Source organism: Halichoerus grypus, chromosome 14 (genome assembly GCF_964656455.1).
Source record: "Halichoerus grypus chromosome 14, mHalGry1.hap1.1, whole genome shotgun sequence".
NCBI lineage: Eukaryota > Metazoa > Chordata > Mammalia > Carnivora > Phocidae > Halichoerus > Halichoerus grypus.
In genome coordinates this window covers 92699660-92718255 of record NC_135725.1, presented here as the reverse complement: position 1 = coordinate 92718255, position 18596 = coordinate 92699660, and the positions used below count along the sequence as shown (strand labels likewise).

Sequence of the window (18596 nt, the reverse complement as noted above, 5' to 3'; positions counted from 1 at the left end):
TCACTCGTGGGTATGGTCCAAGTGGCTTCTTCTTCTAAAAGCGAATGTTGACGAGTCGGAAAAGGCGGTTTAGCAGCTTCTTAGAGCCTGCGGGGTGTGTCCGCACAGCAGACAGCCCCCCTGGTCTGTGCAGAGTCGCCCGGGGGCCCCACGTCGAGCAGGGCTGGAGCACACGCCCCAGGCTCCGCTCACACGGCAGGGCCGCCCAAGGCCCCCAGCTCGTGGCGCTTTCTTCATAAAAACTGTCCCCGAAAGTAGGCGTTTTAAGCTAACTCTGGCTTTTCTCCCATTTGGACTGTACTGATTCTAATGGCGTCATGAAGCTCTCTGGGGTTAAACTGACTGCTTGGAGCAGCAACATGCATGTTGATTTTTTATTTGTCTGTGTTTTGTGTGTGTTCTTGCTGTTTTGTAGCTTTCACGCTGTAGTTCAATGAGTTCATTATCACGTGAAGTAAGCCAGCATTTTTATCAGGTACCTGTGGCTGGCGGTTCTCACTGAACACGAGTTGAACTGGGTCGCCTGTGTGTTCCCTCTGAGCGCGCTGTGCTGGCGGCCGCCGTGCCCTTGTTGCTAACGCGCCCCACTGCCTCCCCGTCCGCCGCACGCCAGACGATGCAGTGTTCCTTTCTCCCAGGGCCCTCGGGGGGTCAGGAGCCGTCCAGATGCACTGACGAGCATGTGGACCCCAAAATGTTCCTAGTGAATGACTGCAGTCTTGTAATTGTGTTTTTTCTGGATTGGTTTTTCCTCATGGCCGGCCTCCGGCGTAGGCTCGCCGTGTGTGAGTGGGTCTCAGAAGCCCGCCGGGGGCAGGAGGGACTTCTGTTCTCTGACCGAGCGCGAGACAGCGTCTCGTAGGCCAGGCCGAGGGCGGCGGGAAGCTGTCCTTCGGCCAGTCTGGGCGGGAGATAAAGGAATGCCTCATCTTTTCTGTGTATCGTGGAACAACGCGTTTCCATTGGCTCAATAGAAGGCTTCACGTGACCTTTTTATTTGCATACTAAAACACTGGATTTGATAGCTGGATACCGGAGGTCTGAAGTAATCAAAAATGTTTACTAACTGCTTAAAGTCGACGCTAATGGGACGTCTTGGTGCCGTGCACTCCTCGTTCCTGCATGTTCTGGTTTTAAGGCATTTTTCTCTGCATGCTGCTTTACGTCTTACCATTTTCCCGTGAACCTTGACGTAATTAAATCCAGTGTTGCGAGAAGTGTCTTCGACCTGCTTCAGTGGCTTACTTAGAGCACTGTAAACGGTCCCCCAGGAGTAGTGTCTGTGTTCACAAAGGGAGCAAACTGCTGTCACGGCACTCTGTTGACACGGGCTCTCTGTGTTTCTCAGGCTCCCAGTGATCACCTCCCTGCAGGGGCCGCTCCCGGAGCAGCCGTGCCCTTCTACAGCCCTGCTCAGTTCGCACAGGTCAGTGCCCTCCTGTCCCCCAGCCTGTGCCCCGACCCACTGCGCCCGCTGCCCCTTCTCCCTCGTCTGCCCCTCCCCTGCTCCTGGCCGAGCGGGGGCTCCTCCACTTTCCTGCTGACACACTGCGCCGTGGGTCTGGGTCTGACTCCCACGTGCTGGCCTTGGCCGCCCTTCCCCTGCCAGCCCATGTCTTGCAGTTGGGGAATGTTCTTGAATGTTCCCTTGTAGTTCTCTCCCTCTGCCTTCTCTCTCTTCCATTCCCACTTCTTGCCCGTAGTATACAGACTGGCTGCCAGTTTGGGGAGAGCCGAGGAGGGGCGAGGGGTCGTCCTGGCATTAAGGATGTAAACTCTCACCTGAGCTCAGGTGTCCTGGTGCGGCCCCTGCCCGCACTACCTGGGATGGCCGGACCTGCTCGCTCTGCACCCGGCACTCGGCGCCTCGCCACCCCAACCTCAGGGCTACCACGTCCCACTCAAGTTACAACCTGGCCGCCGCGCATCTGCTTTTCTGCTCCAAGATGTGTTTTTTTTTCTGTCCTGTTACCTCCATCTTGTAGCCTGTGCTTTACATGAATTCTTTGAGTTCATTCTCGCTAGGATTTGCAAGGGGGCAGAGGTAAATGCCTGTGTGCTGCCTACAGGTTCTGGGGCAGCCGCCAGCATTGGCCTCCCCTCCTACCACCTGACAAAACCGCAGACCCCTTTTTTTATAAATTTTTTTTTTATTAAAGATTTTTTTTTAAATTTATTTATTTGACAGCACAAGTAGGCAGAGCGGCAGGCAGAGGGAGAGGGAGAAGCAGGCCCTCTGCTGAGCAGGGAGCCTGATGCGGGGCTCGATCCCAGGACCCTGGGATCATGACCTGAACCGAAGGCAGCCTCTTAACCGACTGAGTCACCTAGGCGCCCCATAAACCGCAGACACCTTTAAAGAGACCGCCCGGTTTGGTCCCCACCGGGTCAATTACCAGGGGCTGCCTGTGGGTCGGTGTAGACGGTCCCGCACACACGAGCCTCGCGGGTGTTCCCGGGATGCTGCCGGCCTCGGAGGCTGGGCGCGTGGAGGTCAGCGCTCTTCCTTGTCTTCCTAGGCCTCGGCCCCCTCGGGATGCTCAAGGATGGGGAGGATTGGCCAGAGAAAATACCCAGCGTTGAGCTAGAAGAGTTCCCGTCCTGGAGTAGCATCTGGAACCCTGAAATCATTATTATGCTCCCCCAAGAACTCCAACAGATCGCCTACAGCGTCCCTGTGTTCCCGAATGGGCATAGGAGTGATTCCACCGTGACTGTACCTGTTCTTCCTCCACCGCCACCGTCTGTGAAGGCCAGGCTCGGGTACACAGCTCCTGTGTGAGGCCGCCCGAAACGGGGGGCTCTTGGCTCCTTCGTTCACCTAACAGTGATCTAAGGGTAAAACAGTCTCAGTTGTGGAGAGCGTTGTGCTGGGCGAGGCTGGAGGCATCTTTGCTGCAGGAAAGACTTTGCTCTTGAGGAACCCAGGTGTCTCTGCAAACCTAACCGTGCTTTATTTCCCAGCCCCCAAGGGTTCTTTGAAAACACTGAGTGAAGAGCGAGCCTTGGGCCCAGGAGAGGCCCCACCGCCTGCCTGGCAGCCCTGGGGGTCCTTTCTGCATCAAAGTCCTCAAGGAACTGTGGACTCGGTTTAGCAAGAATTCGGTGAGCTTTTGAGAGAGGCCCGAGTCACTGAAGTGCATCTCTGTCCGGTAGCAAAGACGTTTCCAGCTGCTTCTTCATGTCCCACGCAACCCAGGGGCCTGGCTTTGCCCGTCTGCGAGGGGCGGCCCTGCCTCCGACAGCTGCGTCCCACACGGGACTGGTCCCCGTGAATCCACCAGTACTAAAACTGTCACTGTAACAGATTGCATTGGGGGTTTTCAGTCCGTGCGTAGCCTGATCAGACTCCTCGTCAGAGAACTGTGAGGGGCTGCCACGACCTTCGTGTGATCATCGACCCTGTGCTCGGTCGTGACTGCTCTTCACGGCGCCATCCACTTGCCTTGCTTTCTCTCGCCTGGTTAACGTCCTCTCGGGTTGGTGGCATCTTGAAGAGAGGGCGGAGATGACTTCGTTGGCACGTGCTCCGAGTCCGAGGCTCTGCCTCCGTTTTCCCACGCCAGATCTTCCGCAGGTCGTGTGCCGACCGCCAGCCACCTGAAACCACAGAGGGAGAGCCCTCCCCCTGGACTCCAAGCTTTACGGCTTCATCGACTGTTCTGAAAATTATTCACATTCTTGTTAGCTCTGAAGAAACTGCAGAAAAGATTTAAATATTTATAAGAATCATTAGAAAATAATTTCCGTAGGTTCTGCTGGGGAACATAGTTTGCTTGGTATTTTAAATCTAAGGCAGAAATGGTATAACTGTGGAATTCGCGCAGGCCTCCCGCTTCCCGGGGGCCCTGGGTCATCCAGGAAGGGCCACGGGAGCCTTTCCCGTGGCGTCACCCACGTGCACGTCTGGGTGCATTTGCTCCTGTCACTTTGAGAGAGGCCGGGGCTGGTTGACCGGGCAGCAGCCTCCTGTGTCCCTTGGTCCACCCTCAGTGGGGTCCTGGGACCCCAGACCCCCCTGGCCCCCCCGCTCCCCCCACCTGGCCTGCGCCCGCTGCCAGCAACTTTTGATTCAAGAAGCTCCCTCCCAGGCCAGGCGGGAGCTGCTATTTTTCCTAGATGCAAATTGTTACACTGCAAATTGGTAAATAAAGTATTTTGCGCTCGCAAGCGCGTCGTCTGTTTCCTTTTGTCTGTGGGTCACCAAGGGTGGTGGTGGGGGGGGACAAGGTCCCTGCCTGCGGGTGCGGGCAGGAGGGGCTTCTCCGCAGGGTGCGGGTGGGTGTGCTGGGGAACCCCCACCCACACCCACCCTCACACCCACCCCCCGCCTTGGCAGCAAGTGAGGTGCGTCCCTTGGGCAGGCCCGGCCCAGTGTGCCCACCCACCCCTGGAGCCTGGGAAGCCGCAGCGTGGGGGAGGGGCGTCCTCCGCGCTCGCGGGCGCGCTGGGTCCTCCGGCCGCCAGGGGCCGCTGCGGGGACCAAGCCCGGGATTCCCCAGACGCCCGTTGCCGGGGAGCGGCGGCCGGGCCCGCGGGGCCGGAGAGCGGGCGGCGCAGAGAGGTGGGCGCAGGGCGACCCCGGGCAGGGGTGCGGGTCCGGGGCGCGGGGTGACCCCTGGGCGGGGATGCGGGGCGAGGGCCCGAAGCGCGGGGTGACTCCTGGGCGGGGCGGGGGCGCGGATCCAGGGCGCGGGGCGACCCTCTGCAGGGGAGGGGACTCGTATCCAGGGCGCAGGGTGGCTCCTGGGCGGGGCGGGGGCGCGGGTCCAGGGCGCCGGGCGACTCTGGGCGGGGGCGGGGACGCGTATCCGGCGCGCGGAGTGACCCCTGAACGGGGGCGGGGGCGCGAGTTCGGAGCTCAGGGTGACTCCTAGGCGGGGATGCGGATCCGGGGCGCAGGGTGACCCCTCGGCGGGGCGGGGACGCGTATCGCACGGAGTGACCCCTGGGCGGGGGCGCGAGTCCGGAGCGCGGGGCGACCCTGGATGGGGCGGGCGCGCGGGTCCAGGGCGTGGGGTGGTCACCCCTGGATGGGGGCGGGGACAGGGGCCGGGGGCGGGGTCCGCCTGCGCGGCGGTCGTTGCCCTGGGGACCCCGCGGCGGCCTCACCGGCTCCCAGGTTCTGAGCCTGGGCCTTTGGCGGCGGCGTGGCCTCCAGCCTGCAGAGGGGACCTCTCTTGGGGCGGGGTCTGCGGGAGGAGCGATGGGGGTGGGCGCGCAGCTGAGTGAGGGCGCAGGGACCCCCCTCCCCCATGGAGGCTGCACGCACTGGCCTTGACCTTGGGGTTGTGGTTCTCCCCTGGTCACCCCTAGTGCCCCACGGAGGGGCAGGCCGGTCGGCGTGGTGGCTTCCCATCCTGAGAGGTGCCAGCTTGCACCCACCTCCCGGGAGGAGGCAACGGGCGAACGTCTCAATGTGTGTTCTTGCTAGACTACTGCTGGCCTGTCCCTCTGTCACCCTGAACCGCAGCGGTCCCGTGGGAGCACTCACCTGGCATGGGGGCCATGCTGTGCGAGGCCAATAGCTCGGTTTTCCTGTAGGTTCCTGTGGGAGACAGCGGGACTCCAGGGCTCCCAGCCATGCAGCAACGTGCCCTGCCCCTACCGGCCGGCCCCGGGCCTGAGGCGGAGCCCCTGCGCCTTCTCTCCTCAGTGGCTGCCCGCCGACGTCTGACCGCGCATCCCTGACCCCGGGCTTCACCGGCAGCGCCCAGCGGGACTTGTCTCCGGGGGCCTCCCGGGGCCGGGGGGCTGGGCTGCCAGCACCTGTGCTCTGGCCTCTGGGCTGTCCACGTTAGCGGGCCCGGGCCGTTCAGAGGCATCTCCCCCGCAGCCTCTGCAGCCTGAAGACAGAATGCTCAAGGGACAGCTTCCAAACACGGGCAGAGACCTCGAAGCCCACCCAGGGTCCCCGCCTACCAACAACGGTCAGGGCCCTGAGAAGAGCCCAGTGCTCCCTCTGAACCTTCCAGCACAAATCAGCAATGAGGACCCACAAGCCAAGGCCACACCCTTTACCCCAAAGCCGCCGACGAGGCCCCGGCTGGAGCGAGCTCTGTCACTGGACGAGAAGGCATGGAGGAGGCGGCGTTTCCGAACCAGCCAGGAGGACCTGGCCGCGCGCGGTGGGGCCAGCCCCTCTAGGGGCTCCTTGCAGGACGAGGTCTCCAGGCCCCCCACCCACACTGACTCCCCACCCTGCCTGAGCACCTCCTTGCAGGAAATCCCCACATCCCGCAGGGCCCAGGGCAGCGCCGGAGGGAGCCCCTCCTCGTGGGGTCACTGTCTCTCCGGAATGATCGGCACTTCCCTGGACCTCCTGCACCGGGACGGGGCCTTGGCTGGGAGCCCCAGCAGGCTGCCGGCTGTGGGCCAGAAGGTGGCCTCCAGTTCCCTGCGGTCAGCAGACAGGGTGGACTTGGTTCAGACCGACTGCAAGCCCCGCCTGCAGAGCAGACTGTTCCGGGCCCACAGCAGCCTGGGCCCCGGCCGGCCCCCAAGCCCCCTGGCCTGCGATGCCAAGTCCTCCTTCAGCCTCCTGGCGCCCATCCGCGCCAAGGACGTCCGGAGCAGGTAGGGCCTCCGGGGGGCCGGGGGGGGCGCATCCTCTGTGGGTTGTTTGAGCGTTCGCGGGCACCCTCCTCGAGAAGCACGTGAAGGTTTTCTCGTAAAACTGTGTGCGGTGTGATGCGGAGGCTACTCCTTCCCAGAGGGACACCCCTTCCAGAACTTTCCCTCCGTGTTTCAGCAGCACTCAGGGCACGCATGCCTGTGAAACATGGTTCAGAGGCATCCATGACCTTCTGCACACAACGCCGTGCCTCGTTGGCTCTCTCTGGTTCTGAGCGTCGGGACAGCTTCCTGGGTCCGTGTGGGTGTCCGCGTTGCTGTCTGTGCGGCCGCAGGGCCCCGCCATGTAGCCTTGAGCGGGGCTGTCACTCCCCCAGTCCGACGCGGGAGTGTCGCGATTTCTCTGAGGCTCGGACTGTTTGCTGAGCGCCCCGCATCCGTCAGCTCCCACTTGGCCCCACAACCGCAGAGGACGCTTGGTTTCCAGTCTTTACGGGACTTCAGCAGCGAATGCGTTCTGACTTTTTTATAGCTTCCAAAGAACCTAGCCAGGCGCTTCCGCCCCGACGCCTCTCCTTCGCTCGGGACTCCTGCGCGTGCTCCTGGCTCCAGCCAGCAGACCGGGGGTCCCAGATACTTCCGAGCCCAGCCTGTCCAAGTCTGCTCTTCCCCGGGGACCTCAGTCGTGGGGCTCACACTGCAGTGCCCCCGCTGCCACTCTCCTGCCACTTGGCCCAGGCCCCTGCTCCCTACCAGGCTTCGGCGGGTTGTTTGAAGCACATACAGGCCCTGACTTGGGGGTCCCCGCACCACCCACTCCCCAGCATGGCACCCAAGGCCCCAGGTGAGGCCCTGGCCTCACTTCCCTCACCAAACTCCTCACCACCGCTCCACCTGCTGCCCTCTCCAGTCCACACTAGGCCAGCACCAGCCCAGCTGGACACGGAGCCAGCAGATGGTGGGATGGTCGCTGCGCTGGTGTCCGTGACCCATGGCCCCAAACCAGAAGTCCTGAAACAAAAGGACCGTGTTCTCTCCCAGTTGTGGAGACCTCAAGTCAGAAATCCCGGTGTCGCAGGGCTGCGCTCCTTCCGGAGGCTCCAGGGGAGGGTCCTTCCTGCTCTTCCAGCTCCCGGTGGCCCCGGTGCCCCTCCGGCCTGTGCCCTCACCCGTCTCTCCTCTCACAGGGGCGCTGCTCGTTGCATCTAGCGCCCACCCTCCATCTGGGACGCTCCCACACTGCCATCCTTAACTAACCACGCTGCAAAGCTCCCGTGGCCACTGAGGGTCGCCTGCGCGGGTTCTGAGGGTCAGGCGGCAGAGGAAGCTGGTGGCGAGCCCAGCCGTGCCGGACAGAACCGGTTCCTCCGCTAGGGTTTCCGGAAGCCGGCGAGGCTTCGTGTCCCGGCAGTGTCACCCCCACAGGAGCGGCGTGGGACGCACGCACACCGCTCGTTCCAGAAGACGGGAATCTCGTCTCAGAATCGGGTCCTCGATTCACTGTTTTCAGACAAGCAGCAAACAGCAGGCTGATGGGGATCCCTCACCCCAGTTCTGCGGCCTGGAGACCCCGTCTCAGCCCCCCGGTGTGCTCCGGACGGGCGTGAGCACCCTTCCTCCGAGGAGAGCCGGAGGGTCCGTGTCTCCCTGGTGGGCGTGCGCACGTCTGTGGGGGGCGGGGAGAAGCAGACCCCCGCTGTGGGGCCGCGACACTTCGTTTCAGGGCGCCGACGTTTGGATTTTAGGTCGTTTTCCTGCGTCACGAAACACTGGTTTTCTCCCCCCAACCGTTTGTAAGCGTGAAAACGGTTCTTAGCTCACGGACTGGCCACAAACAGGCGGGAGCGGGCTGAGGTCAGAGCGGAGACGCCCGTGCTCAGGCCGGCCCCCCGCGGTGGACGGTGCGGGGCGCGGGGTGGGGAGCCGTCAGAGGCTTGGAAAGTACTCGGGGTGCCTGTTAACGGACGTGGGGCCGGTTTCTCAAGGACGCTGCCGAACGAGCCGTCCGTCATGAAGCCCGGGTAAGCCGTGGTGGCGGGGCCGGGCCGAGCGGCCGCAGGGGACAGGTTCTCCCGCGTCCCGGAAGGTGGAGGCCGGCGGGGAAGGCGCGTGCGGGGCAGCGTGGAGGGGCGCGGCGTGGGGAGAAGGGCGGAAGCCAGGTGCGATCAGCGGCACCTGGTGGTCCACCCCAGTGTTCGGAGCCCACCGCCTCTGCAGCCCACTGCCCCCCGTCTTCCTGCACCGCAGGGCCCGGCTGCCAGGTCTTGGCACACGGCGCCCTTGGCCTACCCCTGACAGACGGGACTGGGCAGCCCTGCCTGCTGGGAAACAGGGGGGGGCCTCAGAAGGAACAGCCAGCCACCCGGTGCTGGAAAGAGCACTTCGAAAGAGCCCTCATTTGCACGCAGCCATCAGGGTGATGGCTGACGATGAGGGCTGTTCTTGTGGACTGATCAGGCCCCCATCTTGGTGTCACTGGAGTAGGGATAGGACCCACGGAGCTCATTGGGGTACATCAGCCAGGACATGGGAATGGGGTCTGATCAGCCTCCGAGATGACCAGGAGACGATGGAGCCGCCCTCTGGGTGTGCAGGGGGACGGGGGGTCAGTGTCTGCGGCAGATGGATGGCACTGGGGGGGACGGGGGGTCATTGTCTGCGGCAGATGGATGGCACTGGGGGGGACGGGGGGTCAGTGTCTGCAGCAGATGGATGGCACTGGGGGGGACGGGGGGTCAGTGTCTGCAGCAGATGGATGGCACTGGGGGGGACGGGGGGTCAGTGTCTGCAGCAGATGGATGGCACTGGGTGGGGGGGGACGGGTGGTCAGTATCCATAGCAGATGGATGGCACTGGGGGGGACGGGGGGTCAGTGTCTGCGGCAGATGGATGGCACTGGGGGGGACGGGGGGTCAGTGTCTGCGGCAGATGGAAGGCACTGGGGGGGATGGGGGGTCAGTGCGGCAGATGGATGGCACTGGGGGGGACGGGGGGTCAGTGTCTGCGGCAGATGGAAGGCACTGGGGGGGACGGGGGGTCAGTGTCTGCAGCAGATGGATGGCACTGGGGGGGACGGGGGGTCAGTGTCTGCAGCAGATGGATGGCACTGGGTGGGGGGGGACGGGGGGTCAGTGTCTGCAGCAGATGGATGGCACTGGGGGGGACGGGTGGTCAGTGTCAGCGGCAGATGGATGGCACTGGGTGGGGGGGGGACGGGGGGTCAGTGTCTGCAGCAGATGGATGGCACTGGGTGGGGGGGGACGGGGGGTCAGTGTCTGCGGCAGATGGATGGCACTGGGGGGGACGGGTGGTCAGTGTCTGCGGCAGATGGATGGCACTGGGTGGGGGGGGACGGGTGGTCAGTGTCTGCGGCAGATGGATGGCACTGGGTGGGGGGGGACGGGTGGTCAGTGTCTGCGGCAGATGGATGGCACTGGGTGGGGGGGGACGGGTGGTCAGTGTCTGCGGCAGATGGATGGCACTGGGGGGGACGGGTGGTCAGTGTCTGCGGCAGATGGATGGCACTGGGGGGGGACGGGTGGTCAGTGTCTGCAGCAGATGGATGGCACTGGAGGGGGGGGACTGTTGGTCCATGGCTGCAGCAGATGGATGGCACTAAAAGACCTAGGAGACAAAATGACCAAACACAGGAATGGCCATTGCCTGGGTACTGATTCCAGGAGCATCCTGACTGATCTCAAGCTGGGTTGGAAGAAGTTCTGGAAGGAGAGCTCCCAGCAAATGGAGGACCACAGACAGTTGGAGAAAGACTGAGGCGGCCACAGGTGGACACCGTGCAAGAGGAGAGATGACACAGGGAGGCTGGTGTCGTGCCCTAGCATGGGTGACCGGGCCTGTGTGCACGTGCTGGGCTCGTCCACCTGTGCAGGAGAGAGCAGCCTCGAGGCCACCGGCTGGACAAGGGCACAAACGCAGTCTTAGCCCGATTTTGTTCGTTCCGTCGGTTGAGGACGGTTTTCTCATGGTTGAGAAGACGGTGCTACTGTTTCATGATACGTGAAAATTACAGGACACTCAGACTCCGCAGTCCCCAGATGAAGCTCAGTGGCCGCACGGGCTCGCCGACGGGGCCGGGCGGTGGGGGCTGTAACCGTGCGCACGCCGTGCTCCGGAACTCTTGAAACGGGGTGTGACCGGCGGTTGTCGTGAGGGTGGACGTGCCCCCTGTAGCTTCCAGGGCTCCCGAGGCCACGCTGAGGTGGAGGCAAGCCCCTGGCCCAGGGTGCGCGTCGCCCCAGGCTGCTGCTGTCCGGGGCCAAGAGCCCAGATGTCACCTTCAAGTCCTTGGTCTCAGGAGGTGACCGAAAAGTTGAACGCGTGCTGGTGTTTGTAGAATTGTGAACCCAGCGGGTTTTCCAAGAGGGCAGTGGACCATCGTGCTGTGCCTCCTGCCATCCCGTGGGCGCTCCGGAAACCCCAGCTCTGGGAGAGCCTCCCGAAAACTGGGGTGCCACACAACTGTGGGGGTCTGAGGCCGCAGGTGTGCCCGGCAGGTGTGTCCCCGCACCTGGCCCCCCCCGGGTCTGCCCGTTCAGACCCTTGACTTCCGGCTGCCCTCTCTCCACAGGAGCTACCTGGAGGGGAGTCTCCTGGCGAGCGGGGCCCTGATGGGGGCAGAGGAGCTGGCCCGGTACTTCCCAGACCGCAGCATGGCCCTCTTCGTGGCCACCTGGAACATGCAGGGCCAGAAGGTGAGCCGCCCGCTCCCACTCGGGTTCTCTCCCGGGGCCTCCGCGCCGCACACCGTCTGCCTGGCCTCTCCCCAGCACCTGGGTCACCCAGAAAGCCCCTGCCTCACCCACCTCCCCACTGCCTGGGGGCGGACACGTGGTTTTCTTACACGTGCATGTCTGTTTTTAGGATAGCTTTAGGCTCAGGGCAGATTTGAAGGGAAGAGAGATTTCCCTAGAGCCCCCGCCCCCACGCACAAGCTCCCCCTGTCCACACCCCACTGCACGGCCTGGTCTGGTCCTTGTCACCTTGGGGTCACCCTGGGTTACGTTCACTCGGCAGCTTCTGTGAGGAGGTGACAGCGGAGGCCTCCAGCCGCTCTGCCGAGACGGTGCTTTGTGTCCTGACCACGCACAGGCCAGAGGTCTGCATGCTCATCTCTGGCCTGTGCTTCTGGGGCCCCCTGGACGGGTGGCTTTGTCTCCAGCTCAGCCACCTCTCCCTGGGCCTCCCTCCTCGCGGCAAGGACTGTCCCCGGGTCGGCAGTCTCCGTCCCCCGCATGTGCTCTGACTTCTGGGGGCCGGGCGTGGACTGCCTAGCACGCCTCTGGTTGTCGTGGTGACATCACAGAAGGCCCATCCCTCCACACAGTGGTGCCCCAGGCTGGCACTGGGGGACGGGCGCTGCGGGGGAAACAAGGCGGGGCCGCCACCAGCACAGAGTTTGGCTGAGGAACCAGGGGCCCTGACGACAGAGCCCCCGGAAGGAGACAGAAGTGATTCTCCCTTGGGCTGAAGGAGGCAGGTGCCCGGGCCGGCGGCACCACTGTCCCTGGGACGCCACCGTGCCTGTCCACGGGACGGCGCTCTCGTCCAGGGCCCTGAGGGCTTGGAGGCCACGACGTGCAGCCACAGGGTGGAGGAAGGCTCGCCCGCGGGACCGGGGCGCCCGGCCCGGGCAGCACCCCCCCCCCACCCGGAGTGTACCTGGGGGCACGGGCCGCGTGGCGAGGGCGCGGCACGGACGCGGGCGTGGCGGTGACCAACTGGGGTGGAGGGCGGCCTGCCCAGACCTGAGGCTCCCCTGGACGCGTCTCATGGGCGGCGCTGGCCCCCGCGGGGCAGGAGAGGCCGGGGCTGCTGGCCCTGCGGGAGCCTCTCGCTACACACGGTTCTTCGCAGGAGCTGCCCCCAAACCTGGACGAGCTCCTGCTGCCCGCCGAGGCCGACTACGCCCAGGACCTGTACGTCGTCGGGGTCCAGGAGGGCTGCTCCGACAGGTAGGGTGCACCCCTGCCCCACGTCTGCCCAGCCCGTCAGCCCCGCGGTCCCTGGCAACGGCGCTGAGGTGGGCCTTCGGGGCTGAAGCTGCTGTGGCCCGAGAGCCCCGGGTGGGGCGAGGCCGAGGCCGCAGCAGGCCGGGGCTGCCCGCCAGAGCCGCTTCCTGGTCTGTGGGCGGCTCAGAGAACTTAGAATAAATGAGCTTCACTTCTTGTTGACTCACCGCTGATCTAAGAACGGCAGTGAAGAGCTGCGGGAGCCCTGGCTCAAGCCCGACCCCTCCGCGGGGTCCTAGGTCCGCAGCGCCCCGGCAGCACGCCTGGGGTTTGCAGGGTGAGGGCAGCACCCGGGCATCCCACCCCTCAGGAGGGGAAGGGGCCAGGCTCCAGGCCCCCAGGGTAGCGGGAGAGCACCGGCCTGGAACCCGCCCAGGGGCCCTCGTGTTGCTTGTCGGTCCGCCACTCTCCCTGCGGGACGAGGCCCGATGGCGGGGCTGGCGGGGCTGTCTGGGCTGCGGGGTGAGGGGTGGCGGGTCTGGGAGGTTCCAGCCCCCTTCCCAGGCTGTCCTGGCTTCCCTGTGCAGGCGGGAGTGGGAGACGCGCCTGCAGGAGACGCTGGGCCCCCGCTACGTCACACTGTACTCAGCGGCCCACGGGGCGCTCTACATGTCCGTGCTCATCCGCAGGGACCTCATCTGGTTCTGCTCAGGTAGGCGGGCCAGTCTGCTCTGCGCCGGCGCCCTGGGCACCCCTACCCAGCGGGCGCGCGCGGGGCGGGCAGGGGCGGCCGTGTCAGCCTCGCCCCTCCACCCCGCAGAGGTGGAGAGCTCCACGGTGACCACGCGCATCGTATCTCACATCAAGACCAAGGGGGCCCTGGGCGTCAGCTTCACCTTCTTCGGCACCTCCTTCCTCTTCATCACGTCCCACTTCACCTGTAAGTCCAGGCGCTAGGGACTCCGCTCCCCCGATGTCCCCCAGACCCGGAGAGTCTGGAAGGCAGAGGCCCCGCCCCCCGTGACGGTGTCCTCCGGTAGCGCTCGGCTCCGGTCTGGGCGCTGCGGGGGCTGGTGTGGCGGAGGCCGCGGGGCTCAGGGCGAGAGTACCCGGTGGGGCGGGCCGCCGCAGACGCTGGGGTAGAGCCCGCTGGGGGGCGGTGAGCACCCAGGTGGCCCGTGTCCACAAGCCTCGCTCGAGAGGCCCCCCCACGCTCTGTTCTCGCAGCCGGAGACGGGAAGGTGAGCGAGAGGCTGCTGGACTATAGCAGAACCGTCCAGGGCCTGGCCCTGCCCCGGAGCGTGCCGGACACCAGCCCCTTCCGCTCCGACGCTGGTGAGCCCCGTCCGCGCGCCGCCGCCTTCTTCTCTGGGTACTTCAGTGAAAGTAAACTTTGAGAGCTTTTGAGAATCCAGGTTAGAAAAGTCTAGAAAGTCACCAGCCAATGGAAATAAAACCTCTGAGGCCTGGCGCTGGGCTCCTCACGAGCTGTGACCCTATCAGCGCATTTGGCGGCTGCTTTCACGAGGAGCCCGGCCTCGCCAGCCCGGCTCTGCATCCTCCCCCCCGCGCCCCCCTGCCCCCAGCCCCCCCCCGTGGGACGGCGCCCTGGCGGAGGCGGCGTGCGTGGCAAGTGTGGGCTCCTTGAGCGTGGGGGCGCCATGAGTCCCCGGATGTCTGTTGCTGTTTGAGAGAGAATCGTGACCCCGACTGTCGACCCAGGAGGCTGCAGGGCACACCCCCCGCACGGGCTGCGCCCCCTTCCCTGGGGAGTCCTCGCCTGTGGCTCTGGCCGGACACAGACCAGTCCCTGTCGCTAAGGCATGGTGAGCATGGAGGGCCGGGCTCACACGCTTTCCCATTTTGGCCAGCCGATGTCACCACCCGGTTCGATGGGGTGTTCTGGTTTGGAGACTTCAACTTCCGTCTGAGCGGTGGGCGCGTGGCCGTGGAGGCCATCCTGAAGCAGGACCTGGGAGAGAAGGTGTCTGCCCTGCTCCAGCATGACCAGCTCACCCAGGAGATGAAGAAAGGTGAGGCCTCAGGGAGCAGGTGTGGCCGCCCCCCCCCCCCCCGAGAAGGCGCAGCCTGCGGGGTTGACGTGGGGCTGTGACTGTTCCAGGGTCCGTCTTCAGGGGTTTCCAGGAGCCGGACATCCACTTCCTTCCATCATACAAGTTCGACATCGGCAAGGACTCCTACGACACCACCTCCAAGCAGAGGACCCCCTCTTACACGGTGAGCACGCCCGGCGCCGGCCCGGCTCTGCGGCCGAGGTCTGGGTCCGCTCGCGCTGCCGAACCGTGGGCTGAGGACTGAGGCTGGCCGTGAGGGCAGCGGCCGCGGGGCCTGTGGGTGCGGTCAGACTCGGGCCTGAGCCGCTCCGGGCTAGTGACCGCACCTCTCCGAGACTGCTGGGGTTGGGGGCAGTGCCCCCCGACAAAGGCCCTTCTGAGGGTCGTCTGCTGGTCCCGGGACAGCGAGGCACACGCCCCGCGCTGTCACCTGGTTGAGCCCCTGGCTCCACCCCCTCCACACTGGGTGCCCGGACACAAGTCCGTGCACTGGGCTCGGGGGAGGGGCTCCGGGAACAGGCTCTGGGAGGGCGGGGGATCTGACGCGAGGACTCTGCTCGAGCACGGCCGAGGTGACAGGCACGCACGCCGAGCCCTGCAGCGGAACCGTGCAGCATCCGGGCCCCTGTCTGTGGGCTCTTCTCTGCAGGACCGGGTCATGTACAGAAGCCGCCACAAGGGTGACATCTGTCCCATCAAGTATTCCTCCTGCCCTGGCATCAAGACGTCTGACCATCGCCCCGTGTACGGCCTGTTCCGGGTGAAAGTGAGGCCGGGGAGAGACAAGTCAGTACCCTGGCCACGTGTCCTCACGTGTCCTGCCCTCGGGGCCCCGGGGGCTGGGGGCCGGGATTCCTGCTCTGAAGTGAGGGTCAGGGCTGGCCGGCTCTTTCTGACACGCATGCGGCCGGGCCTGGCCCGGGCTCCGGAGGGGGTTCTGCTCACGGGCGGCGGTGGTCACGCTCGGTACGCGGCGGGTCCCAGCGGCCCGCAGGGACTGGGCAGCAGTCGGCCTCCCGGAGGCTGCGGAAACAGCCGGCCCTCCTGGCTGACACCCTTTCCTCCACAGCATCCCGCTAGCTGCCGGCAAGTTTGACCGAGAACTGTACTTAATAGGAATTAAAAGACGGATTTCCAAAGAAATTCAGAGACAGCAGGTGCTGAAGAATCAGCACTCGAGTACTATTTGTACTGTTTCTTGAGGTCTGCCCAAGGACCTCTGGCACCTCCACCGGGAGGTTACTTGATCACAAGCCCCTAAAGACGGAAGAGGTTGCTGCGTGGGACTGCTCCCCCTTTTTGGGCTGCCGACGAACCACTGCTCGAGACTGACACGCTTTCTGACCCAGAACCCCACGGGGAGGCCAGCAGACCGGCCAAGCAGTACCGAGACACCAGTGCCCCCGCCCGGAACGACGCCAGCCACGCTCATTTACAGCACGTCCCGGCAGGCCCCACGCCGGCCACACGCGTGGTCCCGGGGGGCAAGCGTCTGGGTGGGGCGGGGCCTGGAGCGGCCTGCTCACCCAGAGCCAGGGCTCGCGGCCCCCCAGCAGCCCCTCCAGTGCAAACTGGCAGGTGCCCTTCCCCCTCTGAGCACAGCGGGCCCGGTACCAAAGACGTAAGCTGCTCAAGGTCAGGCGGCTGGGGGGGGGGGGGTGTCTCTGTCCCACCGGTGCACACGAGGACCAAGCCCAGGCCCGGTGGTCAGGCCGGAGCCAGCCGACTTCCGAGGAGGGAACACAGTCCCGCTGGGACGAGGAGGCCTGGCCTGTCTCAGGGCCGCCTCTGATCTTGGGGGGCTGGCCTGGCCCATCCAGCCATGAAGCCATCTCCTTGTCCTCTTCTGGTTTTGGTGATTTAAGACTGTTTGCATACACGTGGCCAGCCTCAAACGCCAGCCTCAAACGGCATTAACGTAAGTAGCGCACTTCCTGGCCTGAGAAAGCAGGGGAAGCTTAGGGTGTCCCCACCACATTCCGGATCTCTTCTCTCTTCGAGGGCTGAGCGCGTGATCGCCCACGATGGCTTCTAAAGACAGGCTCTGAATGTGGGAAAACCAAGGGGCACTCAATCTAGTCTTTCAAATTATTTATTTTTCCATATTTATATTTTTAAATAAATCCATATATTAAATCTTAAGCTCTTTCTGGCCAAAGATTGAGTCCTAGGAAGAGATCATCGCTACACTCAGCCCGTTCTCCTGACGTTCTCAGAAAACAAGGGTGTCCAGTTCAATGGCAGGAAGTTCGGGGTACACCGTGGCTCCCCGGGGCCATCTGCTCTGCACCCGGCTGCCACCCCGACCATGGGGCTGGCTAGAGGGGGGCTCTTAAGGGAGAAGGGGACACCCCAGACCTGAGTGGAGGAAATGAAGTCACTTCCACAGGGCGTGTGTACCCCCTTTATTAGTGTCAGCTTCCAGAACACGGAGCCAGGCACACCTGGTCTCTGACACAGAGGGGAGAGTCTGTTCATGAGAAGGTCCAGTCAACCCCATCGGACTTCAAGAAACTTGATTGTATAAAATTTTACTCAAAAGAAATGTGCCGTTGAGTTTTGAATCATGAACTGAAAACGTCTGTTACAGATTTTTGCAGTGAAGGGGCCTGGAGAGGAGGCATTTTTATGCATCTTCCCAGGCACCATCTCTGACCAACAGGACAAAGCGATGGTGCAGCATGGAGGAGTCTGGCTTGAGACGGGGCTTCGTGTCTGTGGGGATCGTGACACACACCCGAGGGGTCACGGGTCCCAAGTCAGGACACTCCCTTAAGAGCAGCCAAGAGGTTTGAGATGAACAGGTTTTGCTTAGAAAGGTTAAAATTCAGATGAATGCAGATATGGGCCAGTCTGAAAACCAGCTTCACCAAGATCGAGAAGCACAAGCATGAGAGTGGTTTTCAAGACCCGGCTCTCATTGCCTCCACGCACTCTGCTCATGCCAGGCCTCCCCCGGGCACCTGCTGAGCCTGCGGCAGCCAGCCCTGAGCACCACGTGGGGCCAGAATGGGGAGGGGGCGTGGCTGCATGCTGAGGGGAGCAGAGGGGCGGGGCCATGACAGGGTCGGGGGAGAAGCCAGTGGGGAAGCAGGACAGGCGGGTTAGCACCAGCTTCCAGACCCTGGGTCTGGGCAGCGCTTCGGCTGGCCCCAACATCCACCCGGGCCTCATGTCTTCCCGAGCTCTGCCCCCCCCCGCACCCCCCACCCCACTGAATGCCTGCAGTGCGGCCAAGCTCCTGCCCTCTACCTCCCTTGGGTGCTGCCCTCCCCCTGGGGTAACCACAGAAACGACAAGATAGTCCACACTGCTGCCCACCCGCCCTCCAATTCAGGCTCATCTCCCTTAGGCCCCACCCCAGCGGGCATGGAGGGCCTGGCATCCCCGCTGTGCCCCCCCCCCTCCGCAAACCCCCCTCCGCAAATGTAGTCATTGGCACGTGTGCTAGAAAGGCACCTAAACGGGATGATGGGCTCCGGCAGAATAAGTCGATTAAATAACTGAAATAACATTCACATGTCGATCTCCTCGTAACAGCCCTGCCCTCCTGCCTGCGCGGCCAAGGCTGGGCCGCAGGCTCTCCCCCCAGCTGCCGAGGGCTGGGGACAGCAGCGGCCCTGCAGCTACAAGAGGTGGCCCACGTGGGCTCCTGGGGAGTCTACACGCATTCACGTTGGAGAACCACAAAGCTAACAAAGCTAGCCCACGTTGCTAGAGTCACTGGGCCCTGCGGCACTCCTGACCGCGCCTTCCCCTCCAGCACGCTCCCGGCTTTGCTCTCCCCACTAGCCACTGAGTCTGAGAACCCCGCCTCCCGTCCTGTGCGCTCAGACATGCCCGCAATCAGAACAATTAAAGGACAAAAGGCCTCGCAGTGTTGGGTCCAACTGGACGACCCTCAGGGAGACACCCCGCTTGCCCACTTCCAGCCGTTTCAGGGATGCTGCTGAGGGTGAAGGAAAACTGTGCTGAGAAA

At 64.0% G+C, this 18596-nt stretch overlaps 2 protein-coding genes across 12 annotated transcripts in view; both read left to right on the top strand.

Annotated features, from left to right (window-relative positions):
- SEC16A (SEC16 homolog A, endoplasmic reticulum export factor) overlaps nucleotides 1-4170 on the top strand; it is a 33849-nt gene extending 29679 nt beyond the window's left edge. For 6 of the 10 annotated variants that reach the window (XM_036095260.2, XM_078062035.1, XM_078062034.1 and 3 more), the window contains 3 exons: nucleotides 416-475; nucleotides 1349-1426; nucleotides 2520-4170. In XM_036095260.2, the coding sequence (XP_035951153.2) occupies nucleotides 416-475; nucleotides 1349-1426; nucleotides 2520-2588 (207 nt within the window). In that variant the 3' untranslated portion in view covers nucleotides 2589-4170. The remainder of the gene's footprint in view (nucleotides 1-415; nucleotides 476-1348; nucleotides 1427-2519) is intronic. The other 4 variants (XM_078062033.1, XM_078062032.1, XM_078062036.1 and 1 more) reach the window with 2 other exon arrangements.
- Nucleotides 4171-4505: 335 nt separating this feature from the next.
- INPP5E (inositol polyphosphate-5-phosphatase E) lies at nucleotides 4506-17162 on the top strand. 2 transcript variants are annotated; one of them, XM_036095247.2, is made up of 11 exons: nucleotides 4506-4564; nucleotides 5545-6576; nucleotides 11162-11285; nucleotides 12448-12545; nucleotides 13130-13254; nucleotides 13363-13482; nucleotides 13770-13877; nucleotides 14414-14575; nucleotides 14665-14780; nucleotides 15267-15403; nucleotides 15687-17162. In XM_036095247.2, exons 2-11 carry the CDS (start codon nucleotides 5858-5860, stop codon nucleotides 15817-15819), a joined length of 1842 nt encoding a protein of 613 aa, XP_035951140.2. In that variant the 5' UTR covers nucleotides 4506-4564; nucleotides 5545-5857; the 3' UTR covers nucleotides 15820-17162. The 2 variants fall into 2 exon arrangements, with proteins under 2 accessions (XP_035951140.2, XP_035951141.2); XM_036095248.2 differs by having other exon boundaries at nucleotides 14678-14780; nucleotides 15687-15827.
- Nucleotides 17163-18596: the final 1434 nt, after the last annotated feature.